The 26328-nt window shown below is 37.1% G+C and overlaps 1 protein-coding gene and 1 pseudogene across 3 annotated transcripts in view; one reads left to right on the top strand and one right to left on the bottom strand.

Annotated features, from left to right (window-relative positions):
* Positions 1 to 26328, top strand: part of STS (steroid sulfatase) — a 181489-nt gene that overhangs the window by 104420 nt on the left and 50741 nt on the right. For all 3 annotated transcript variants that reach the window (XM_021006205.2, XM_078146121.1, XM_021006207.2), the window contains one exon: positions 23898 to 24035. In XM_021006205.2, coding sequence (XP_020861864.1) covers positions 23898 to 24035 — 138 coding nt within the window. The remainder of the gene's footprint in view (positions 1 to 23897; positions 24036 to 26328) is intronic.
* Positions 14771 to 15616, bottom strand: LOC144454190 (acyl-coenzyme A thioesterase 1 pseudogene; annotated as a pseudogene).

The raw sequence follows: 26328 nt of genomic DNA, 5'->3' as shown, positions 1-26328 counted from the left end.
ACAATTGCATGAAGATTAATAATTTGGATTCCCAAATCAGATTAAATGTATCTTAACTGTATCTAATTATAACACATTTGATGGGTTTGGGAGGGGAAAACACGAATATTCTACTTTAGATTGGAATGTGCAATACATACTTTTCTTTTTAATGTGCTCCCCTCACTGTTTCTCTTTCTTTAGAAATAGAATGACATTTACCAAACACTTGTTAAGGAGAGATGTGGGTGTAGGGGGGAAGCAGTGGTAGCCTTTTATTTATCATCAGTGTGTGCTGTTAGAGCCATCACAGCCATAGTCTATTATGTGAAATTTGCATGCAATCAGCTTTTATTTAAAGCCCCATTCTATTAATAGAAGTAGATGAAGGAATCATAAATCAGCCCTTCCTCGGGATTAGAACAGCAAGTTCTGGATCTTAAAAAGAAAAAAAAATAAGTGGAGAACAATAAAAAAATGGAAGGAGCTTTCTAACTTCGATAATCATGTATGTAGTATAATCTTCATGCATGCTTTAATGCATACGTATAAAATGTAACATATATACACACATTTATATTGTCTATAAACATGCCTGCTATACAACAGTGGAGTGGGAGTAAGTGATTGATGTGGAATTCTTCTAACAAAAATCTGCATCTTTCCCTAAAGATAGAAGGATCATCAGATATGATCTGAGCCTCTGATGTTTCTCAGTCTCTGGACTCCTCCTGAGGGCTAAATTGTACTGTCACGCAGAACTTGTTACTTAGTACCCTCTAATGGTCTACTGTGATGAAATTGTCCCAGCCATGACATTTTAAAAATAACTATTTTTAAACCTGTTTTATAGTATATGTGATACTTTGCTCATCATAGTTCCCCTTCATGCTTCTAAGAAGGAGGATAAAGGACTAATTTCCAGGACTAAGTTTGGTCATTAGTTATTCAGAAGTGAAAGTAGGGAGTCAAGGGGACTGTCAAACCATAGGTTCATTAAATGGCAAATCTCTTTTAAATATTGACTTAGATCTCAGGGTTTTCGTGACTAGGCCTTGAAAAATTACCCTTTCCTCTGGTCCCCAGCCAAACTTCCAGGTGGTTGGGAACTTGCTGGGGGTAAGGGAGATGTTGCCTGTACATTATTGAGTACTGGCCTCCAGCTTAGATAGCATAGCACCATCTGTCATCTGACAGGGAAGGGCATACTATTAAGAGCTCAATCTGAGTATCCTTTAGTATAACCTATAGACTTCTCTCATTGGCACCTGGCAGTCATGGTGATTATCACCATGGCATTTGCTGATAGATACTCTGAGGCCATGGCTCCAATTTATTTAGTACTCTCTTTACAAAAGCTACCTAGCAGATGAGAGTTTAATCACATTGGTCTTAACCTTGGTGACGATCCTGTGGCGATATAAAATTATGATGCTACCTTTGAGCATTAGGGCACAGAGATCCATGGTTCTTATTTGTCCCCACTGGAGTTAGTGGGTATTAGTGGGATATTGTGATTGCCTCTTGACAACCACAACAACACTCAAAATTTTCTAGCTCTTTACCTTTTATTATTGCACCAGGTCCCTTTCATCATTGCCCATGGCAAAAAATAATACAGACTTATCATCATGATAACACTAAACTGTTTTGTAATCCTGATTAAAGTTTGGAAGCATTTTTTCCAAGTTACAACCCCTTTTGAAATTGCTTCCCACCCCCCACTCTAATGAACCCCTGCCCCTGATTCTGTTTCTACCCTCTCCCTGCAGGCTAAAGCCGCTGAATGGACTTTAAGTGTAATAGAGGTAAACTAGCCTCCAGCTTTTCTAAAAATTGAAAGATTGCATGAGAACCCCCCCCCCCACCTCCTTGTTTCACATAGCTCAAATAATTTGCTCCTTGGTTGTCTGTTCTTCTCCAATGAGTTTGGGAACTCTTTTGACCTATTGTCTCCACTCTGTTTCCTGTCAGTCCTCCTCTTTCTTTTCCAATCCTTTTGTCTTTTCTTGGAAGTGAAGGTTATATAGAGGGGGCATAGCTTAGGTGAAGGGGAGTAATGTTTTTTAAAAACTAATTTCCTGAGAAGGTATCTCAGTGAAGACACACTTCACAGACTAATAAGACTGAAAGCAAACTGGAAAGGTTATTCAGTCTATCCATGGGGAATATGATCAAAGGGGTATTACAGCTGAGCAGAAGATTCATTTTACAAATCCTTATCCACATTGCATTTATTTTTATTTGTAAATATGCTTTAAATATTTAGGTAGCACTTTTCATTTCTGAATCCCCAACATGTTAAAATAGTTAAAAACTCAAGCAATATTTTGGGTTTTATTTTCATTGGAGTTCTCCCTTATTTTAAGTATCTTTTTGACCATTTCAAATGGTTTATTGATTGTTTTTGTTTTATTTGATTTTGTATGAAACTCTTACAAGCTCTTATTGAACTACATTCTAAACTAAGTATCATATTTCAAAGTGGTTGGATTTGTAAAAATTGTGCTTGATTCACTAAGTAGCCTGCTATAGTGAAAAGAACACTGTGTTTAGAAACAGATAGCTGCCACTTACCCAAAAGTGCGATCCTGGGTAAGTCATCTAAAACTCTTTGAAACTAAAGTTTTTTCATCTATAAAATGGATATAATATGTGCACTACCTAGCTCATGTGATAATTGTGAGAAAAGTGCTTGACATAAAACCTTGAAGTGCTACATAAATATGAACTATATATTTTTTTATTATAGAAACATGAGCTATTATAATACTTTGAAAATGAAGTGTAACAAAAAAGTGTGAGAATTTCAGTATTGGCTCAGAATAAAAAATTGGTAATATGTTAGGGCATGGTCAAATAGCTTTTTAACACTTAAAATTTTGCTCTTTAGCTACTCATAAAAAGTGAAGTGCAGCCTGACAATATTTTCCAAGGACTCTTGGCAGGAACTGATAGTCAGTAACCCTAATCTAATGAACAGTTTTGTTATTTAAGCAGATCCAGACAGTGAAAGAATAAAATAGTTTCCATTGCAAACCAGTGTTTATTTGAGTACAAGATACATAATGAGGTTTTGAATCTTCAGGAAAATATCTAGTAGGTGATGACAACCCTTAAATTGCAAGGGATTGACTGATAAAGACCCACCCAAATGTAATTCTCTTTTCAAGATTGCCAAAATTGTTAAAGGACTGTGTAAAAATCACTAGGTACATATTCTGTTGCTGGGGAAATAACTGATTATAGAATTTACATCAGGAGGTATGGAAAAGATTAGGAAAACAAATTCTTTTGGACACTGTGCTCTCTCTGAACCGTTTTGTGTCATAGCTCCCTTTGACAATCTTGTGAAATCTATGGATCTCTTCTCATAGTAATGTTTTATTTTTATTTTTTTTATTTTTAGGAAATTGGTTTTAAGTAACTTGCCCAGGGTCACACAGCTTGTAAGTGTCAAGTGTTTGGCCTGATGCTAGATTTGAACTCAGGTCCTTCTGACTTCAGGGCTGGTGCTCTATCTGCTGCCACCTAGCTGCCCCCATAGTAATGTTTTTAAATGCATAAAATAAAATATATGGGATAAAAAAGTAAATAGACTATTCAACATTACCAACGTGTTTGGTTTTTTTTGAAACAGAGTTCATTGGACCCCAGGTTAAGAGCTCTTGGCTTAAAAAGAATATTGTCAGAATATAACTCATTAAAGTTAGTATGTGACACATTCTCACTAGTATAGGAGAATGCTTTTTCTTTGTTAAATTCCAATTTTAAGATTTGAAATCAGCTTTTTAAAATATGCTAATGTTTTTCCATATTATAAATACCAAGATACTTATTTGTGGGCTTGGGAGTTAGAAGAGAGAAGTTGGATTGAAGATTCTCTAAATACTGACATTTCACTCCTTTTAAGGGTAGGAGCCCTTTGAGAAGACAAAGGGAATTGATATCATGAGTTTGTTGGCAAATAGCTTCTGGAATCAGTTCTTTGGTTATCTCTGAATGAAGATCCTCTCTTTTCCTTTGGTGATGGATAAACTGTGGAAACCATTAGCTCTCCAGTTTGGGGTTTTTCTCTGGATCATTGATTTTAGAGCTGGAAGGGACCATAAAAGAATCAATCTAGTTTAATGTCCTCATGATACGTAGGAGGAAGCTGAGGCACACAGAGATTAAGAAACTTCTCAGATCAGATGTGATAGAGCTGGATTTTCAACTCTCATTCCAGAAATATTTGTACCGAACCACCATATTAGCTTTAATTTTTAAGAGAGATTTCCACATTGAAAACACAATTGCCCTAACAAATACCTATCGTCAGTAATGTTTGGAGACATTTTCAAAATGCTATTCTGTCCTAATGAAATTAATGATTGACACTAAAGTACTTTTATTTATGACTTTAATCTTTTTTGCTATAAGATATAACATACTTAATAAGACTTGTTTTCTTCCAGAAACCAAGAGATCATTAAAGGCATGAACCACTTTGATGACCACTACTCAGTTGTATTATACTAAGGGTGAATAGTGAGTGCCACTGAAGTTAGCTCTGACAATAACTCACATTTATATACCTCTTTAAATTTATTGAAGCACTTTTCTCTCAATACTTCTGTGAGGTCAGTGGTGTAGATAATTAGATCCCCATTTTACACGTGAAGAAACTTTCTCTTAAAGAAGTTAAGTGTTCCAGCCTTGGAGTCAGGAGGGCTTGAGTTCCAATCCAACCTCAGACACTTGACAGTTACTAGCTGTGTGGCCCTGGGCAAGTCACTTAACCCCATTGCCTCACCCAAAACAAACAAACAAAAAGAAGTTAGGTGACTTGCCTAAAGTCATTCAGCTACACAGTATTTGATCTAGGTAAAAAACTGGGTCCAAATACAATGGTCTATTCACTATACAATGCCCCTGCTAAACAAAATAGGTTTAATGTGTGTTCCCACTTAATTATCCTTTCTGAAATGCCACCGTCTACTGAATTACCGTCTTCAATGCTAGAGCTTAGCCCTTGTTGTCTCAATCATTCAAAATATGAAAATGTCTGAAAATATGGCCAGTTGTTTTTTAATGTTGAAAAGATCTATGCATTTAGGCTTAGAGGACCCGAGTTTGAATCCTAGATATGCTACTTACTATTTGTTTGACCTTGGGCAAATCCCCTGACCTCTTTGGACTTCACTTTCCTTAACTATAAAAAGAGGATGTTGAAATAGATAACTTCGAAGATCTCTAACTTTAAAGCTATGATCCTATGAGTTTAGTGTATTCCTGTGATCCAAATTCCATCTTAAATCTGCCCATGTAGTCACCCCCAGATCAACTAAAGCAAGGGAACAATCCAAAAATTGAGGAACATAAACAATCCTGTGCTTTTTAGAAATATGGGAGTCTGCTTCTTGGATTCGTGGATGAGAGACAAGTCACAAATAAAAATTCTACAATAAGAAGTCCACTGCCGATTCAAGTAGGGGTGAAAGGAGGTAGAGAGAGCCTCACTACCTGCCCATTCCACACTTGTAAAACACATGGTGTTCAGAGAGAGCTGTCCACATCCCCAGGCATTCTTTAAGGTTTAAAAGTGACGATCTTCAAGATCTTCTTAGGTCACTTTGATTTACTTCTTGGAGTCCATGTGTTGAAGGATAGGAATGAGCAGGAATCAGAGGCTGAGAACAAGGGCTCACTGATTTTCTGTTCTAACCAGGCATTTAAGTTGCAATTCAAAAAAGAATATTTGGAGAAAAAAACTTCTTTCGTTCAGAAATTTGGAGGGAACCCCCTTATTTTCCCATGCCTCTGCCTCAGCCCTGCCTTTAGAGAGTAGGAAAGGGATAAGTTGCATGCTAAATCTAGTGCATTTACATAAATTAAGAGTATTACTCTGCAGAACAAGAATGTTCTCTATCCATTGTCTACATTTCAACTGCTGATCACAAAGCTCAAACTCTGTGATCCCTGGAAATAGATGCTCATTGCACAAAGCAGGGTTTTAATTTATTCAGAAGTGTTAGCTTGGCAGACATAACACTAATTATAATTTAGAGCAATAGAACTGTTGACATTTCTCAACTGTCTGTATTTAAAAATTAAACAGGTTATCAGTAACATTCACACATATTATCTTCCTTTACATGTCAGGCAAAAATGTGGCTACTCCACAAATTCACATTTTCAGTTTACAGAGAAATTTAAGGAAAAGAGCATTGTTGTCATAATATTTTCTTCAAACTGAGGGAAGACAATAGCCAGAGGAGAAAAAAAGTCCTTTAAAAAATCACAGCATCTTAAATCTTAACTTCAATAATTTGAAAGTAAGAATTGTTCTGTCAGGTACCTATGTCTGCGTTCCTATTTCATGCCTGTCAAGTTTCATCAGTAGCAACTATCTTACAGAGGCATTTCTGCATCTTATTTTCAGAGAGTAAATATGCCTTGCTGTGACACACTCTCTGAAGCCTTGAAAACTGCCTTTAGACCAGCCATATTGTTTTGTTTGCAGAATTTGACATTGACATCATCTTGCTTTTTATTTTGAGCTACTTTCCAATTAAACAAGGAGGAAAAGTGAAAATTTAATCAACCTCACAATTTATTTTTAAGGGATTGTTATAAGCTAGAGAAAGAGAAACAGTGAGGAAAAGAGATCATCTAATTACTGACAACATTATCCTCAGATAGCTGGCTGAGAGCACAGCAAAAGTTAAATATATGGGCAGAGATCTCTTTTCTTGGTGAGATGCAGAAGAGTATGTTTCATGGGTAGTCAGAATAGTAACTCACTTTTGTATACTACCTTCCTCACATTCAGTAGATATGATTATGTCTACATTTTTTTTTACTTATTGTGGCCACTATATCACATTCTCTGAGATACATTTATTATGAAAATAAACATTTTCTTTTGTATTTGCTACTTTTCCCTAAGGCATACCCCAGTGCTTCATCACAGCATGAATATAGCATAAAATTCTGGAAGGTAATTGCACTATGAATAGGTACTTTCCAGTTGGAAAGACTGTAAGTATAAGCCTTATGCCTGCCATTCTAGATCCAGCTTTGCAAAGTTGGAAGAGTCTAAAGTTATCAGTTCCTAAATCACATAAATGCTTAAAGACAATAGACCACAATTAGAGTAGAAAGGAACCACAAAGAAGGGTCTAGTCCAACCCCTACCTCAAGAGAAATCTACTCTGTGACATCCCAGCCTTTTATGGAAGGACAATTCATTACTTTGTGAGGCTACCAATCCTACTTTTCTCTGCTTAATGGTAAGCTTTTTCTTATATGAAGCCAATGCCTCTCTTAATCTTCGGTGTATTGCTCCTAATTTTTCACTCTGTGGCCACAAACCTAGTTCCCCTTTACCTGGCAGCTTTTCAAATACTATTATGCCATTGTGCCCCTAAATCTTCCCTACATCAAACATCGCCTGTATCTTCAGATAGTTTTTATATAAGTTGCTCTATCCTGGATACACTCCAGCTTCTCATAGGATCATAGGTTAATAGGTAGAAGATATCCTCAGACAATCCAGTTTCTGTTGGATCGAGAAAGATAGGCAGTGCAGTGGATAAAGCAATGGGTCTAGAGTCAAGAAGACATGAGTTCAAATCTCCCCACATACACTCACTAGCCAAGTAACCTTGGGCAAGTCACTTAACCTCTGTCTCAGGTGTTTCAGCTGCGAAATGGGGATAATAACAGCACCTACCTCTCAGGATTGTTGTCATTAGCACAGCGCCTGACATGTAGTAGATACTCATTTTATAGATGAAGAAACCAAGGCCCAGAAAAATTAAATGACTTCCTCAAGGTTACATAGGAAGTGATAGAGCTAGAATTTGAACTTGGGCCTAGTGACACCAGATTTAGCATGGCAAGTTATATAGTCTTTCCATTTCACCAACTCTACCTCTTAAGAAGAAGAGGCAGATAATGTACTATTAGTAAAGGAAATTTACTATTTGTTATTAGTAAAAGAAAAGAAAAAAACCCAACCCTTTTTTTTCAGTTAGAGCTATCTAAAAGGGAAACGGTCTACCTCAGTGGTAGTGGATGCTCCATAATTAAAGGTCAGCAGAGGCTGCCATGCTTCCTGGGTATACTGTGAGAAGAGAGTCCTTATTGGGTTTTGGACTAGACACACCTGAGAGGTTCCTTCTGACTCTGAGATTCTGTAATTCTGTGAATGGAGATGATTTCAGTCAGCTTTTGTTGAAATATGCAATAGATGTTACTTAAAAGATGACTAAGATAATTGCCAGCCATCAATCAGTGAGCCCAACTAGGGTTACATAGTACGAATAGAATTAACATGATAGCAGGTTTGTGGCAAACAAAAGAATGTTAAGTAGATGAATGAAGGAATTTGGACTATGGAATATTTCTGATGTTCTTAGATGTAGGAATAGGGACTGAACCTATATATTCCTTGACTGATGAAATTCTCTCCACCAGCATTGACCAACAGCAAGGTAAATAGAAAGCAAGACCTGAAGTCAGGAAGAACTGAATTGTAATGCTGCTTTTGACGCTTGTTAGCTGTGCAATCCTAGACAACTCGCTTAACCTCTCTCAGCCTGTTTCTTCATCTGCAAAAATAAATTATGCTAATGATAACAATAACTCAGTATTTTTTGATAAATAAATGAGTAATACATACACATACATATATAACTTTAAAAACTTGATAGCATTATACAAATATAAGCTATTATTATTTTCTCTTACATATATTCTTAGAGTTTCATATAACACTAACAGAGTTGCTCAGGGTTATACAGCCAGGATGTATCAGAGTCAGGGCTTAGAATCCAGGTTTTCCTAACTCCAAGGCTGGTTCATTGTCTACTTTGCCATGCTGCCTTTTGGTTCTTCATATATAAGGAGGGACTAGGTGGGCCACCGAGGTACCTTTGGACCTCCGATTCTGAAATTATGTTGATGGAAATGAGTTGAACCAGCTGTTGTTGAAATGCATTATAAGATGCAGCCCACTGCTAAGCAGCAATGGGGACTCATCAAAGATTGTATGTCAGGGATAGTAAACATGACACCACAGTTCTTTGCATTTCATGAGCATAAGAATGTATACTCAATGCTTAACATGCTGCCTTTCACATAATTGTTGTTCAGTCATTTTTTTTTCAGTCGTGTCTGACTCTTTGTGACCCCATTTGGGGTTTTCCTGTCAAAGATACTGGAGTGGTTTGTCCTTTCCATCCCTAGCTCATTTTATAGATGAGGAAACTGAGGCAAATAGGGTTAAATGACTTGCCCAGGGTCACACAGCTAGTAAGTGTTTGATGCTAGGTTACAATAACAATAATAGTAATAGCTATTATTATTATATAATATCATGTAAATGATCAAATCTGAACTTATTTGTTAGATAACACAAGAGAGGGAGTTAAAACTGGTACTGTAGAACTTATTTATAATATACCTTCCCTAGTATACAACTCTATATTCCCATGCAAAATACTCTAGTGGATGAGTTCATAGTCTGGAGGAAGCAGGGATTTTTGATAAATCTATGTTTTCAATAATGTCAACACTTAGTACTAATGGTATATTTAAGTAGAGTCTCCAGTTTAGAAAGTGAGAGTATAGATTTGCCTTTCAAGTAACAACCCAATTATGATCCATTCTAAGAATCAGCTATGACAGTTTTGTTCTTCTAAAACCTTTAAAAAAGTTTCTTTTGCCATCTGTAATGTAGCAAAAGAAACTAATAAATACATTTTATTCCTTTAAGAAAAAAATATTAAGGATTTCTATTTAAGACATGCAAAAGTCTCTTTTTTCAGTTGAATGGGGAAAACTAGGAAGGAAAAACTTATCTATGATGGTAGAATCAACAGAAATATTTACAGTCTTACATTTCTCTTGCAACTTTTGCTTAAATTCAAGATGTCACCTTTGGAGACAGTGCACAGCTTACCTTCATCATCCCAGTACTCCCCAGAGGGGACAGCATAGTCAGACTCCATTCCTTCTAAGTATTAACGATGTTGAGAAAGAGTTTCATTCACAGCTTGTCTTATCCACTACTGACAAGTGCATAGTTGTTTTGAGTGTCTAGCAGCCTTAACCTACATGAAGTAAACACATTACCTCGAAGTTATTCAGGTATGCTAGAGAAGCTTTAGACAGGCAAACTGAAGGTCAAGTTGAAAAAGATACCAAAAACCCCCCACAAATTTTCCTTAGAAATTAAGTAAATGCTTGTGTGTGTTCACATTTTAATTTATCTGTGTTAGAACTGTTTGAGACTGTGATTAATACACATGATGACAACAAAGGGAAATGAAAATTTCACTTGTGTATTTTTCAGTTCTTCAAACCATGAAAAGTGACATGAAATCCAAGCCAAAATCACATTATTTGGAAGGAAAACATTCTCTAAAATAACATGTAAAAGAGCTTGTAAGTTTGTCAGGTCAAGTCAACCAGCATTTATTAAGCATTTCCTGCATATCAGTCACTGTGTTAAGTACCGGGTAAACAAGAAAGGCAAAAAACTGGCCCTGCTCTCAAGGAGCTCACATTCTAATTGGGGAGATAACATGAAAATAACTAGGCCTATACGAGATACACACAAAGTAAACTGGAAATAACATCAGAGGGAAGGCATTAGGTTTGAAGAGGAGAGTTCTCTTACAGAAAGTAGGGTCTGAGCTGAGACTTGAAGGAATGAAGGGAAGTCAGGAGGCGAGGCCAGGAAGGAGAACATTCCAGTTGTGGTGCATAGCCAGGGAAAATGCTCAAAATAGGGAGATGGAATACTGTATATGAGGACTAGCAAGGAGACCAATGTCCCTAGATTTTAAGGCATGCAGAATGCAGTAAAGTGTAAGAAGACTGGAAAGGTAGAAAAGGGCAAGGTTGTGAAGGGTTTTAAAAATGAAAATAGAAGATTTTGTGTTTAATTAATTCAGGGAGAGGGGGCTCACATGGAAAGATCTGTACTTTAGAAAGATCTTTTTGGCAGCTAAGTGATTCACTGGAGTATAACATAAATCAGAAAAACAGATTAGGCAAATTGATTTTTTTCTTGGTAACTGGTTATTAACCCACAGACTCTCTTACATTAATAGTCTATGCCTTTTCATAAATGTCCGTTTCAGTGGAGAAAATAAGGTGTCCCTTTCAGTAACTGTTGCTAGATAAGCGTGTTTTATTGCTTCTCATGTTATAGCTGTTCCTTGAGTTTTTTAAAAAATATATTTTTTGATGCCTTTTGTTTTTATGTAACAGTCATTTCTATAAATACTTCCACCTTCCCTGCTCTTTCCCAATTGAGCTCTCACTGTAACAAAAAAAAAAAAATAGTCAAAACCAATTGATAGAACAACCATGTCTGAAAATGTACACAATATTCTTCCCTAATGGTGCCCCAGCTGTCTGCTGAGAGGAGGAAAGCATCTTTCATTATTTGTTTTCAGGACTAATAATAGTGAGCATTTACATGGTGCTTTATACATATTATTTCATTTTATCTTCACAGCCGCCCCAGTAGATAGGTTCAAGTATCTCCATTTTATAGATAAGGAAACTGTGGTAGACAGAGGTTAAGCGATTTGCTCAAGGTCACACCACTAGTAAATATCTGAGTCTAGATTTGAACTTAGGGCTTCCTGCCTCCCTTTCTAACACCCTATCCCATGTAGCTGCCTATTGGCTTTTCAGTTGCTCAGTTTGATTTTCATTTAGCAGTATGGTTTTTTTGTTTGTTTGTTTTAGTCATTATGGTCATCTTTTTTTCTGTTTATTTTACTCTGAGTCAGTTCATAAAATCTTACCATGTTTCTCTGAATTCCTCATAGATGTCATTTCTTCCAGGATAATAATATTCCATTATATTAATATACCACAATTCTATCAGTTTTCAATTTTAACGATTTGTGTTTCTAGGAAACTCAACTTAGTGTCTCAAAGGTATATTTTTGTTTGTTTTAGTTGTTACATTGTGTTTCACTACTTTGGTGTTCTCCAGTTGAATTCAGTTGATGATGATATCAAGTATCAGAGGATTACATTTAAAATGTTAAACTATTGTTTATAGGAAGGCTGGAGAATTCAGCTCCATAAAATGTGATAGCTTAGTTGAAATTAGGTTAGAATCAGAATCATATTAGAATCATTAAGGAAGTCAGAACACGATATTATTCACTGTAAACCATACCCTTTAGGAAATCTCTATGTTCCCTGCTTTAAGGGGGGGTGATGGGAGAAGGAATGTCCTACCCCAGGGGAATCACAAGGGTATTGTATTCTCCCAGAAAGCACATACTCAATGTATGCCCAAAGTAGCTCTGGGGACAGATATTAGCGGCTTTCTTTATATGAATCGAGGATTTTGTTTTCTACACAAACACTACTCAACTTTCTTATCCATGAATACAGTATGTTGAAGGTTTAGTGTTATATTCCCAGAATTTTGACAGGAAATCATCAGTATTTTCCATAGAGATGAAAACTATTCAAGTTATTCACTTCCAACAAATGCAAGTAGCTAAGTTAAACTCAGGTATTGTTAACCTGAAAAGTTACTCAGGTAAAACAGTGAAACCATCACAGATGGTATCTGCAGATGTAGGAACATAGTCATAAATCGTGTATAAACACTGTGATTAGGACAAAAATGGCTTAATTGGAAGAAGCACAACATTATCATAGAAAAAATGCACAACACAAAAAATTGGAACAGACTTTCTAGGATATGTTTGTAAATGTCTTTTTACCTGTGTGACCTTGAAAAAGTCACTTCATTTCTCTCAGCCTCAGCTTCTTCATCTGTAGAACGAAGGGGGTTGGATTAAATGATGTCCGATCTTCCTTCCAGCTCTAAATTTATGGTCATATGAATATATAAATATAAATAAGATGGAAAAATTACAGTGATGAAACTGCCCCCCCCCCCGCTCTTCTTTTCACAAGACACTCAGTGATTCCCCCTCCTCTGGGCATTTTCCCTGGCTGTCCTCCATGTCTAGAAATCTCTCCCTAGTCGTTTCCACTCTGGCTTCCTTTAAATCCTAGCAAAAATCTCACCTTCTACAGGACACCTTTTCTGATCATCCTTCATTCTACTGCCTTCCCTCTGATGATTATTTCCAATTTGTAGTGTGTATGGCTTGTTTGTACATTGTTGTTTGCCTTTTGTCTCCCCACATTAGATTGTGGGCTCCTTGAAAGTAGAGGCGGATGTGTGAATGTATGTGTGCATTTTCTTGCATCTTTAGCACTTAGCACAGTTCCTTACACATGTTAAGAAATTAAAAAATGTTATTTGACTTGTGTTACGGTGCATAGCATCTCATTCTTAAGATTTTCTCTAACTATACTACTAACCTCAGTCATGCATTCTAATATGCAGTTAACCTTATAAGAATGATTTCATGTTAAGGTTTTTAAAGTCTCTATCCTAACCAGATCAGTCTCTCTGGTCCTTGTTTGAATTATGTATACAAACTATTGCTGGTGATCAGTGCCAGTTGGCACCTCTTTGTATGCTACTCAACAGCCTCTAAAGAAGGTCTACAGGTTATATTAGATGGCTACAGGTTACTCCAATGGAAATCATCCATTTCAGAACTATGATCACATAACAAGAGCTGGAAAGAACCGAGAATGTAATAGCTAGCAAAAATGTTTTCTTGGTGGAGAGGTGATTGGAATTGTTTAAAATGGCTATTTCAGTCTGTTTTATGGGCAGCTAGGTGGCTCAGTGGAAAGATTGCTGGGTCTGGAGTCAGGAAGGGTCATCTTATGCTGTGTGACCCTGGGCAAGTCACTTAATGCTGTTACCTCAGTTTCCTCATCTGTAAAAGGAGCTAGAGAGGAAACAGCAAACCATTTTAGTATCTTTGCCAATAAAACCCCAAATGGGATCATGAAGAGTCAGACATGACTGAAAATGACTGAAATGAATAGTCTGGTTTCCTGGTAAAGTATCTGCTTTTTGGCTCTGGCTTCTAGGGAGGTATTTGATTTTGTAGTTGAATTTCATAAAAAAAATAAAGTCTACCAAATCCTGTATTTGTTTAGTTAATATATGGAAAGTAGAAACTATAAAGTCTAGTGCTCTGTATATGTGGTGATTTAATATTATGTTCCTTCAAATTGATTGCCATTGATTGTCCACCAGTTGTTTTTTTTCCACTCCTCCCCCCAGATGCCACCATTTTGGGGGGGAGAGAAATATTGATATAAAATCATAGTAGCCTGCTTATTTGTGGATCTAGTTGTAATAATAATAATAACAATATTAATAGCTAACATTTAAATAAAGCTTTAAGGCTTGCAAAGCACTTACAAATATTATCTCACTTTATCTTCAGAGCAAATCCTAGGAGGTAAGTGCTACTATTATCCCCATTTTATAGTTGAGGAAGCTGGGACAAATAGATTAAGTAACTTGCCCAAGGTCACTCAGATATTCAGTGTACCACCTTGCTGCCTCATGTGGATGATAGCCTGTTGTTACTTTGGAAACATATATTTCCGTCCTGAATGGGGACTGATGTTTGGAGTGCTCATGGAATAGGGTAGTGGTCAACTCCTTTTTTAGTTCTTGGTTTTTTTTTAATGTTTCACAAAATTATTCTTTTATTCTTTGGGGAAAACTGTTTACTTAAAGAAAAACTAAGAGCTTTAAAACTATTATTACATTCAACTTTATCTTACTGATGAGAAAAAAACCCTATTCCAATCATTCTAAAAAATAATCTCTCTAGTTGGTATCATCTCAACACACCTTTAGCATATACCATTTTAAATCCTAAATGGTGAGGGATTTGTTATCATTTCCTAAATGTTTGTGGAAGAAGGCTCAGAGTTGTTTCCAAGCATTGATTTGGGCCATGGAGTGGGCCCTAACCTCTTCTCCCCAGATCACAAGTTTGCCCACCAAATTGTGAAAGGAAACCAGGCACACAGGGAAATATGGGGGCTTGATATAGCGTCCTGTTGCAGGGTAACAGATAATCTTAGGTTTTTTCTTACCATGGCCTTGTAACAATTTGGCAGCTTTGTTGGCATAAAATTCACTTTTTCAGTTATTGTCATCCAGACAAGGAGAAACAGGAAGCAACTCTCAGCCTTCTCAACTGGAATTAAGCTTGCTCAGTTGGGTTCCTCCAAAGGGTTATTGAGAGCATCAGCGATGTCTGCAAACCCATCTTTAGTCATCTTGGTATGTTTTGGGTCCCTACCCGGTGGGGGAATGGTCTTGCCCTTATAGTGTAGTGCAGACCCTACATTTGCCACGGAGCCATTGAGGGTGACAGTAGTTCCCACCTCCATGGGAGGCCATGGAGAGGCACAGATCACCCCCTTTAGAAAATCCAAGCAGCCCAATTCCTGGACCCTTTACCTGGGAGTGGTTTTTCAGGTACTGGACAGCCTCTTCAAAGTATTTCAGATGAAGTTCCTTCATGTCTTTGGGAAGGTCCTCAAAGGCATAGTATGCCAGGGCCAGCACAGTGAAACCACGTCTAGTCAACAGACTAGCTCTGTATTCAAACAGGCCACCTCCAGTTCCAAAGATGTTGATGATCCCAGCGAAGGGCTCTGAGCTGATGCAGTTTAGGGGTTCAGGGATGCTGGGACCCCAAAATAACAACATACAGGTCCTGTCCAAAAGAATTCTACCTAAGCCTTCTTTCAGCCAAAGATGAGGGTCATTATAATATATATATTATATTGGGCAGACAGTGAAGGAATCTGAACATTAGTAAGCTATTGGCTAGATTTTAAGAATCTGAGCAGTAACTAGATTATAAGAATCCCAGCCATTTTTTAGTTCTTGTAATACCTGCTTAAAGCTATCTGCCCACAAATATGTCCTGGAATGCTCTGTTGTGTCTTCAGGAAGAGTTGACAAGACAAACACCTAATGATATAGCTCTGAAAAAAAAATTCCACAGAGCCCCCTAGTCTTTGTGTGGCTTACATGTTCTTGGGATCCATTGATGATAGAATCACATTCATTTTCTGCAGATCCATTCTCATTCTCTGATGGCCCATTGGGTATGTGAGAAATTCTTCGTCATCCCTGTTGAACTGGCACTTTTGTATTCACACACAGAGTTGTGGCACATGTGAAGACAGAACAGGACTTAGTGCCTGTGGGTGCTTTTATAAATAAAGAGTGTTATTATACAAGTAGAATATTGTGGCATGAGACAGCAGGTCCCAAAAGACAAAGTTCATGACATGTACAGTGTCTTACAGTGAAAAGTATTGTAGTTGGAAAAGAGAGGACATGGGTTCAAACCTCACTTTTGTTCCCTATAATCTGTGACCTTAAACTGCCTAGGACTCATTTCTATAAAATGAGAGGATTGAACCAGAGGAGCTCTAAGGACCCCTCCAACTCTAGATTTCTGAATCTAATAAATGCCAGAAGAAGGACATTACAGAGTTTAAAGGACATCAATATCAAAGAGGGTCTTAAAGGCATGATCTGTTCTTCTCTCTGACAGATGTGGAATAGATTGTGTATACCGAGGAGATTCTTCTATTTGGTAAAAATGATGACCTGTCTTAAATGGTTCAGGATGGTAATGAGGGAAGTGTGGGTATTGGTTATTAACTACAATGTTGCTAAAGGTCTAGCAATCATGGCATACTTTCAAATCGTTTTTCTTTTTAATAAGCAATACCAGTGCTCCAGCAGGAAAGGCAGACAGTAAGTTTTGGGCCCTGAGAGGTACAGCTGTGGAACTGGGGGCTTCTGACATGAGATTAATCATGTACTTATGGATGTGATTAAATATATACTTATGAATGTGGTAAAGAGGCAAGGGATAAGCTTCAGTGGGGAAGAGGGAAAGGAATATTTCCCCCTGCTAAAATTTATGTAACACTTGCTGTATATTAGGCATTGTGCTAAGCACTTTTTACAAATGTTACCTCATTAGATCCTTACACTAATCCTGGGAGGTGGGTGTTATTATCCCCATTTCATAGTTGAGAAAACTGAGGCACACAGAGGTTAAGTGACTTTTCTAGGGAAAACTAGGAAATTTCTGATACCAGCTGGGAAATTTCTGATGCCAGATCTGAATTCAGGTATTTTTGACTCCCAGCCTATCGTTCTGTCTGATACTCATTATGCCAAAAATGGTCACATCAGTAGCTTCTGGCATGGTGTGGCTGGCAGTGACACGGAATGAGTAGAGATACTCTTGAAGGCCATGAAAGGAGTGGAGCATTATCTGCTTCAACTGCTGAGAAATGTGGAGCTTTTGTAAGTTCAACAGATTTTCAACCAGCAAAAAAGAGTGAGGTTGCAACATAGAAGTTGAATAATTGTCCGAGGGTAGATTTGTATTCAGGTCTTCCTGAATCCAGGCCCTGGACTCTCTCCACTGCTCCACCTAGCTGTCCCATGTGAATTTGTAGAGAACTGGTTTCCACTGGTGTTGGGGTTCATCTGCAAAGATCCATTGTTGATAATAATTTTTTTAAACCATGTGCATAAGTTCTAGAAGGTTCTGATCTGGTATAAATGTTATGCTCAGAGCCATAGTATTCAGATCAGATGGTTGCATATCAAGCCTCACTTCCCATGGCATTCCAAGTCCCACTGAATAGCATTGGGTGAAAATGGTCCCCTTGGTCAGGTCTGAGGAGCTCCTAAAGGGCAAGTAGGGGTCCCCATCACCTTCTCAAAGAAGACTATTTCCTCTAGATATGTTCCTCATGCTCCTGCACCCCAATATTATGTATCTTACAACATCACCCAAGGTGAAATTCTCATGGTAGCTACTCTGTGTTTCAGCTACTAATGCCTATTGTATCATGGTAGCACAGATGATTTTTTTTTCTTGTAGAGCCAAGTTGCCACCTACTGGATAGAGTTGGGGCTGAGGTAAATATCTCTAAGCTAGTAGCCAAACCTTTAGTATTGGAGTTTGGGTGGTAGCACAGACAGCCTCATTACTATAATTTCTCTTCCCTTTCCCTTTGTATCTTGGGTTTCTTAGTATACATTATAGAAGACCTTTGTGTCTCAGCCAGCTTCAGTAAAGGCAGATATTCTGAGCCAAGCAGCATAATCATTTGCAAATGAACTCACTCTTCTCTCTCCATAGGTTCTTAATGTTCCTTAAGTAGAGCAATAGCTTGTATAATTGGTAGCTTGTGTTGTGTCAACTTTTCCTTGGGTCTTTTTGGTCTTGTTATTCAGAGATACAGAAAAGACCAAGATTTTCACTCTTATCTAAAAATGCTAAGGTTCCTCCTGGCTGGGGACCCAGCTAAATCAATAGAGAATCTTATAGCTTTGATTTATTGATTTTGCATAAGCTTCTTAATAGTCAGAACTAAACAGGATTTAAGGTTTTCCTTTTCCTTTTCAGACTAAAACCAGCCAGAGAGCCAGCTTCACTGTCTGGAAAAGGCTAGGCTGCTGGGTCACCTGGTTTCAGTCATTATTCCTCCTCTCCCTCCACTCTGTGCATGAATAGAAAGTTCTCTGTAGGCATGTAGTTGAAGATGGTGACTGGAAAGTAGAGAGTGTGTGGTGAGATGAAAAATGGTATGACAGTTACTGGTTGCTAATACCCACATTTTAAAGGTAAAGGCTAGAGAAGAGATCACATTTTCCCTCTTAGCTATACCCTCAGCCTCTCATCCAGTCAGGTGCAAGAGTGACATAAGCATAATGAGAAAATTACCTCATGGATTCTTTTCATGTACCAAAGCCTATTGCTTGCTTTTCTAAGAGACAGAACAAAAACAGTACTACCTGGCTAATTCATATTCAACTCATGAGTCCCTAATGGAAAACACAATCTCAGGATTAATTTTGTGTTAAGTGCCTTAACTTAATTTTAGCCATTTCTATCATGTGACTTCAAATATCAGATTCATAAATATTCTTTAGCATTATATTAATGAAGAAAAATAAGATCAAAATATTGAAAACTTTGAGTATTTGTTTCAGGGAAAAGAATTGAATGAAACCAGACTATGTCTTTGCCCATTTATAACTTAGGTAATACAGATGAATTATTCATAATCATATGATTCCTATGTTTTATTCTTGAGTACTTGGAAAACATAATTTTGCTTTCCACATATACAAAATAAAATTATGAAAGGTAAAAAAAATAATTAAAGAGAAGAAACAGACAAGATTCTCAAATTTTCTAGTACCACCTTTAAGGGCTCTTAAAGTTTGGTTAGGAAACCTTGCAAAACTTGCATAAGTCCTCTGTGAGCTTTAAGATTTTTTTTCCATTCTTGATCAGGTCTTACTTGTTTTTGCCTCTTAATTAAGTGAGTATCCACAAAGGACACTGTTTTCAATATTTGTTGTATTGAGCTTAACAACACAAGAAAGCTATGGAAGTAAAACAGGTCATTTTAAAGCCATCCCATAGTTCACAATCAAGGGTACAAGACTGTCATCCCATATAAATTGGTATCATCATACTTTGAGAACCTTCCTGGAAAATAACATTTGTAGATCTCTCAGACTTTAAATAAATCTCTTTGAGACCAAGAATAGCGTAGCATATAAAAATTATTCCCAAAGGAGATTTCCTTCCAGAAACTTGAAAAGGGAGATTTAGTAAGGCTTTTTGGAATCACTCTTATGAAAAATTAGTTAATAGGTTCCCAGCTTTATAAATGCACTACAAGCTTAGGAAGCATGACTGACAGCAAGAGGACCCTAGCAAGTAAGAGGTCCAGATTTTATCTTAGTATTAGAAAATGCTAAAACCACTCCAGGACTCTAAGACTGTCAATGTTATAGACAAATACCTCATATTTTTGTTTGTAGAATGTCAGCTAGTTTCTTTGAGCATTAGAGATAGCGTGACATAGTGAACAGAGCTCTGGACTAAGAATTTAGGAAGACCAGGAAGGAAGATATGAAGGAAGCAAGAAAGGAAGGAAAGGAGGGAGGAACTAAATGAGGGAAGGGGAGTAAAGGATGGAAGAAAGAAAGGAGGGAAGGGAAGAGAAGGAAGGAAAGAAATCAACATTTCGATATGTCAGGCACTGTGCTAAGTACTTTACAGATATTATCTCATTTGATCATCATGACAACCTTGGGAGGCAGGTGTGATTATCTCCATTTTACGGTTGAAGAAATGGAGGGAGACAGAGGGACTTGCCCAAGTGACTTGCCTAGAGTCACAGAGCTGGTAGGTATCTAAGGCTGGATTTGGGCTCCGGTGTTTCTGACTCCAGCCCAGCACTCCATCCACTGTGTTAGTACCTGTGTAATTTTGGCAGGTCATTTCATATCTCTGACCTAAGTTTCCACAATCTATAAAATGGGAATAATAATAGCACCTCATTCACAGGGTTGCTGTAAGGATCAAATCAGAGAATATGTGTAAAGTGCTTTGCAAGCCTTAAAATGCTATTAAAAAAAAGAGTTATTTGAATGAGCTTTTGTTTTTTTTTTTAAGTGAAACCCAGTCCTGTAAGGATTCTTTTGGTGATGATCACTTTTCTACCATCTTTCCTACATCATAACTTTCTACAGTCAGAAATAATAAAGAGGAAAACTTACAGATCTAGCTAGCAACTATGAGAAGCAAGGTTTTAGTGTAGAATATGGATAAAATGTTCCTTCTCCCAGGAATATGATATTTCTTTTTCATGAAAGCTCTTCCTGGCCTCTTTTTATCTTGACGATATCTACCAGGCTTTAGCCCTTCCCATATTTCCTTTCTAAATGACAGGCAATTCACTAGGGTAGTGGCATCAAACTCAGATAGAAACAGATCCCTGCCTGTTGTGTATTGACTTAGAAAACAACAAAGTAACATTATGTTGTGTTGTAGTTTTATTTATTTTGTTAAACATTTCCCAGTTACATTTCAGTGTGGTTCAGGCCACAGTAAGAACTAAGAATGTTTGGCCATAAGCTCTGATTTTGACATCTCTGCTCTAGGGTATCCCACTTCTGTCACTGTTTACTTTCATTGTAAGAGTCTTGGCCTAGCTTGGCACATCCTGTGCATGCTCAATATAAGCATTCAGCTTGTAGTAATAATCTTTCTTTCATATCGAGTGATTTTGTTCACCATATTATTATTCCAGAACTTGTGGGGCTGGAGACTATGATATTGCTGTGAATTTCTGGGGCTTCTCATTGATGTCTGGTTCCTGTTGTGTCAGTGCCATTTATCCTTTCTCCACCTTATATTCCCAGAGATAAAAGTCTTAGGAAAAATAATTAGGCTATGCTTTTCTACCTGAGAACACTGAAACTAGCCAGGCTATTTCTAAATCTATAGAGACCAGTCTACTTTCAACCAGGAGTACCCCTATCCTTCTTTTTCTATTCCTGAAAGGTTTAACCTTCTAGCTACCATGGCATTGATCATTTGATTTAGGCAATGACTGCATAAAAGAAAGAAAAATAAATATCCATTATTACATATGCTGTGTAATCCATGGGAAAGATGCAGAATGCTAGGGAGTAGAGAGGGTGGTATCAACTTGTAGTAGGAGAAATGGGCATAGTAAACACTGCATAAATGACAGTTTCAGGATAAAAAATGGCCGAGAGACAGTTTTTAGAAGTATAAAGGAAAGAAACGAACACCTAACTGGAGCAAAGGGAAGAAGCAGAGTAGTAAAATGGGACAAGGTGGTTATATGGGATGAAAATCCAAATTGCATTTGAAAGGCAACCTTTTTTTTTTCTTTTTTTTAGTTTCTGTGCAGAATATACTTTGGGCCATGGTAATTCTGAAAATATGAAAGGTGATTTGTTCTCTGAATTGGAGGTGCATGGTTGTATGCCCTTGAAAAGCACTAATGAAAATAAAGTTATGATAACAAACATGCTCCTTGATTACCCACCATATCTTGCATGCTTTCAACTAAGAAATTGGCATTTACAAAAAAAGGACATTTGTTTCAGAATAAAAATATTTAATATTGTGGAAACTTGCTATAGCTTCGTGCTATTCTAACTAATTGCCATTTTCAAAGGAACAAGGCTTTAATTGGTGATGGAGCCAGATAACCCTTTGCACACAATTTGCTTATATGCTTTGTCTAATAGTAAAGCATGACATCCTTTAATGTCATTTACGACAGTAGCCAAACCTTTATAATGCCTGTCACTTGTTGCATATCTCAGTTCTGTATGAATACAATGATGTATTCTGATTGAATACAATGTGGTGAGCATTTTATTAAATATCAACATCTGCATTGGTAAGCAAGAGTATGATCATCTGGGAGTCCCCCGTATAGTTAAATCACAGGTCTAGTCCCTGTCTCTGTGTCTACATTTTAAGAAGTTTTGATATCTGTGCTAATAAATGGAAATATTTGTTCCATCTTTTTTGTTGTGACACTTGCTTCATCACAGAGGGAAAAAGACGTTCTGCTTCAGAAGACTTTAGATATTTTTCTAAAGTGAAGACACTAGTTGTAGATATTGGTGTTCTTGCTTGTAACTCTTTTGGAAGAAGCCATATCCCACCTGTCCTTCCTCATTTTATCTGAATACCTCATAGTGTTAGGTAAGACCTCAAAACCAGCCACTTTGGTTATCCTGTGGCCATCAAGGACAAACCTGCCTTTTGACTCCATGATCCGGTGAAAACAGAGCTGGATTCTTAACGAGAAGACCTGCATTTGAGTCTCATCTCTGCCATTTTACTATCAGAATGGCCACAAGTGTCAGGCACCTTCTATTTTGCATCATCACAAAGTTTCAGAAGCAGATTCACCAAATATCCATGTGTTAGGATTGCACCAGACAGCACATGATATGCATGATTTAATTATTGTAGAAAATTGTTGCAGGCGTAGAAGAAAATGTGACAATTTTCCTCAAAACCAACCATATTGTTTCATTCTGAAATTGTTTGTTGACTTAGCACTCTGTCTACATTGCCAGATCTTTCTTTGCAAAGATGTACATTATTATATGGAGGTGTTGGTATTAAAGAAAAATGAATTTAAAAAGAATTTATTAGGCACTTACCTATATGCAACGCACTGTGCTAAGTTCTGGGGATACAAATAAGATACATGTAAGACAGCTGCTACTCTCAAGGGGTTGTCACTTTAGTGGGTGAGGCAGGACAGAGTAAAGGTTTCATTTACAAGTCAAGTAGAAAGGAGCAGTGGCCAGCACAGTGCTTCACTTTTCTCTCCTCCTGCATCGGGGGTGTTAAGATTATGTCTGGTGAGCAAGAGAAGAGGAAGGGAGGGGGAAAGAGAGTTATCAGTAGCTGCAGGAAGTTTCCAGAATGAATGAAGTTTATATGACAAATGGTCCAAATGGAAAATGAGGAAATGGATGGTCTCCTTTAGAATTTCTGGGGAAGGGAAACCCTATTTGACAACACAAGCTAAAAAACAAGACAGAAACTTTTAAAAAAAATTATTTAATGGGGAATGGGAGGGTTTGTTTTCTTTTGGTTTCTTCATTGTTGTTTTGGCCTGGTGCCATGATTCCATAGGTTAGCTATCTATAGCAATAATTCTATCTATCAGTCATATAGCATGTCTCTCAGAAATATTATGTAAGCTATGAGACCAGTTCTTAGAGCAATTTTGTGTGTGTGTGTGTGTGTGTGTGTGTGTGTGTGTGTGTATTCTGCAGAACAATTCTATGGTTCTTGTCAATGAAGATCAAACAACTACATTTCACAGACTTTTAAACTCTTAGGTCTGATGACTGCAGATCTTGTTCAGTACTCCAGGAAACCCTAGAGCAATTAAACAACACTCTTGATTGCCCTGAGCTCCACATGTTAGTCTCCTAATGTGATCAACATGGTGCCAGTTGCTATACATAAAAATGAATTTTTTTCCCTGAGAAATTAGGTGACAAATTAATAAGGGCAGACATGCCTGTTTCTTTTGTTGGAATGAAGTGTTTTAAACCTGAGGGTGTCTTCTTCTTTTAGGGCAGATCTTAAAAGCTCTAGATAAGAAGAAATTGACAAATAAGACAGTTGTGTACTTTACCTCTGACCAAGGAGCTCACATTGAAGAAGTGACCGACAAAGGAGACATCCATGGAGGGAGTAATGGAATTTATAAAGGTGAGAACCTGTTTTTGAAATGACCCTTTATGATCTAAACTTCCACTGAGTATACGTGTATGTTTACCTCATAGCAAACTTTAAAGTGACTTGGGTCCCTCGTGGCTATCTCTTTGCTCATTCCAATTGCACTTCTTTCTATCGGAAGTATCATGCAAGTCACGTGGTTATAACGACAGCTTCAGGGACCAGCAATGGGACAGAGTACGAAGAATCCTGCAGAAGAATTCAGGAGGCCTGAGTTCTCTAGTCCTAGTCTTCTAAAGACACTACTTAATGTAAATTTTCCAGATTCCTTTTCCTAATATGTAAAATGAGAGCTAATAAGATGAGTTAAACTCCATAGTCTACAAGTAGCTCTCAAAACTCCTGACTGTGGGCCTGAACAAGAATATAATGTAATTAGGAAATGTTTAACAAAAGTAAAAATATAATACAACATATAAGATGTTAATTTATGGTTTTCTAAGTCAATATGTGGCCTGCAGGCATTCATTTCTATTGGAGTTTGATGCCTCTGAGCTAAATGACTTCTAAGACCCCTCCTTCCAAGTGCTAACATTCTGTAATTATACTGGAATTTTTTAAAAAAGTGCTCAATAGTAGCATTAATCTTATCACAAAATTACATTGGTGATATGATTTTTCTTCCACAATGTAGCAAGTAAAGGTCCTTTCATATATTTTGGTAAGAAAAAAAACAACTTTGACACATGATTTTAACCTTAAGAAAACATTTTTGTCAAGTACCTTCTATAAAACTTAGCAGGAAGAAAAAGTGTACACTTGACCAAACTTTGTAAACAGTGTTATTAATACTGTCAATCCTTTTCCATATTCATGTGTTTCCAGAGATCTGTGGTCCATGAAACCTCTAAATATGGAAGCAGATTTCATTGTTTATAAAATTAGATGATCCCCTTTACAAGACAGCTCTGGAGGCCAGTTAGACATTTGCCAGGTGGTCTGTGGAGGAGTTTTGTTTTGTTTGTTTCAGGAGGAAGGTACAGAAGTTCAAAGTAGCAATTTTCTCTTACATCTGACAGTCCCAGTAGCCTGGCTTCATGGAGATTTGTCTAGTCTATAATGTGTAACACAGCTAATCCTGATAATATTTTTTTATTGTTATTTTTATTGAGGCTTCTTGTTGTTACATAACAGTTGTTCCTTAAAGTAATGGAACAGGGCAGGGTGATGTACCCTTCTCCCCATTAAAAAAAAAATAAAATAGTTATGTAAAACTGACCCATATGGAGAAACCATTAGATCACGTAGGCAACATTTTATCCTGTAGTCCTTCCCTTCTTCAGATATGGATTTCATCATCTGTTCTATTATAATTAATCTGAATTCAGGTGACTCTTAGTCACATTTTCCTTTACAGTATTACAGACATTGTGTATATTGTTCACCATGATTGTAATTTTTTTCCACTGATTTCTGCAAAGACCCTAACCTGTATAACTTGATTTTCCTATGAGGACTTGTGAATGACTGTTATTCTATTTGGATGTATGTAGGTGGAACTTTGTGTTGATACCTTCTTATTTTGAAACCGAGTAATTCAATTAAGATAAACAAACAAATGGAAAGAGCCTCCAATCTATATGTTTCTGTGGCCACATATTGACTTATTTTAAAAATGTAATGTTACCCATGTTTTGCTGCATTATAAAATGTTTTTGAATATTTCCTAATTACATGGAGCAGCTAGGTGATGCTAGATGGAGTTCTGGGTCTGGAATCAGCAAAGCTCAAATTCAGATCCAGTCTTAGCTACTTACTGCGGCCCCCAGGCAAGTCACTTAACTTCTGTTTGCTTTAGTTTCCTCATCTGTAAAATGGGGGAAATAATAGTACCTACTTCCCAGGGTTGTTGTGAGGATCAAATGAAATAATAATTTTAGAGTGCTTAGCATAGTACCTGGCATATAGGAGGTGCTATATAAATATTAGATATTATTGTGGTTTGGGTTGCATTAGTGTTTCAGAAGTATAGTGTGTTTAACACCTCTACTCAAGAGCATGACTAAAAGTAAATATCCTAGGCCTATTCTGATAAAGTTCTTCTTCTCCCAGGGCTCTGTGAGTATAAGTTTGATGCTCTAGATAATATCTTACGTACAATCTCAGGCTACTTTTTGTGCTTTATTCCTGGTATGATTTGTAAAAAATACCAATGGGTACTTCAGACTTATTTAGGTAGATATATTTTAAATGTCTTTGGGCATTCATATTCCTGTGCTATATGTACTAGTAATAAGTGACACTATATTAATCCACCAGAACTATT

This window comes from Phascolarctos cinereus, unplaced genomic scaffold, assembly GCF_003287225.1.
Source record: "Phascolarctos cinereus isolate Bilbo 61053 unplaced genomic scaffold, phaCin_HiC Scaffold_726;HRSCAF=1367, whole genome shotgun sequence".
NCBI lineage: Eukaryota > Metazoa > Chordata > Mammalia > Diprotodontia > Phascolarctidae > Phascolarctos > Phascolarctos cinereus.
Note: the sequence above shows the minus strand (reverse complement) of the source record. Positions and strands in the feature narration are given on the sequence as shown.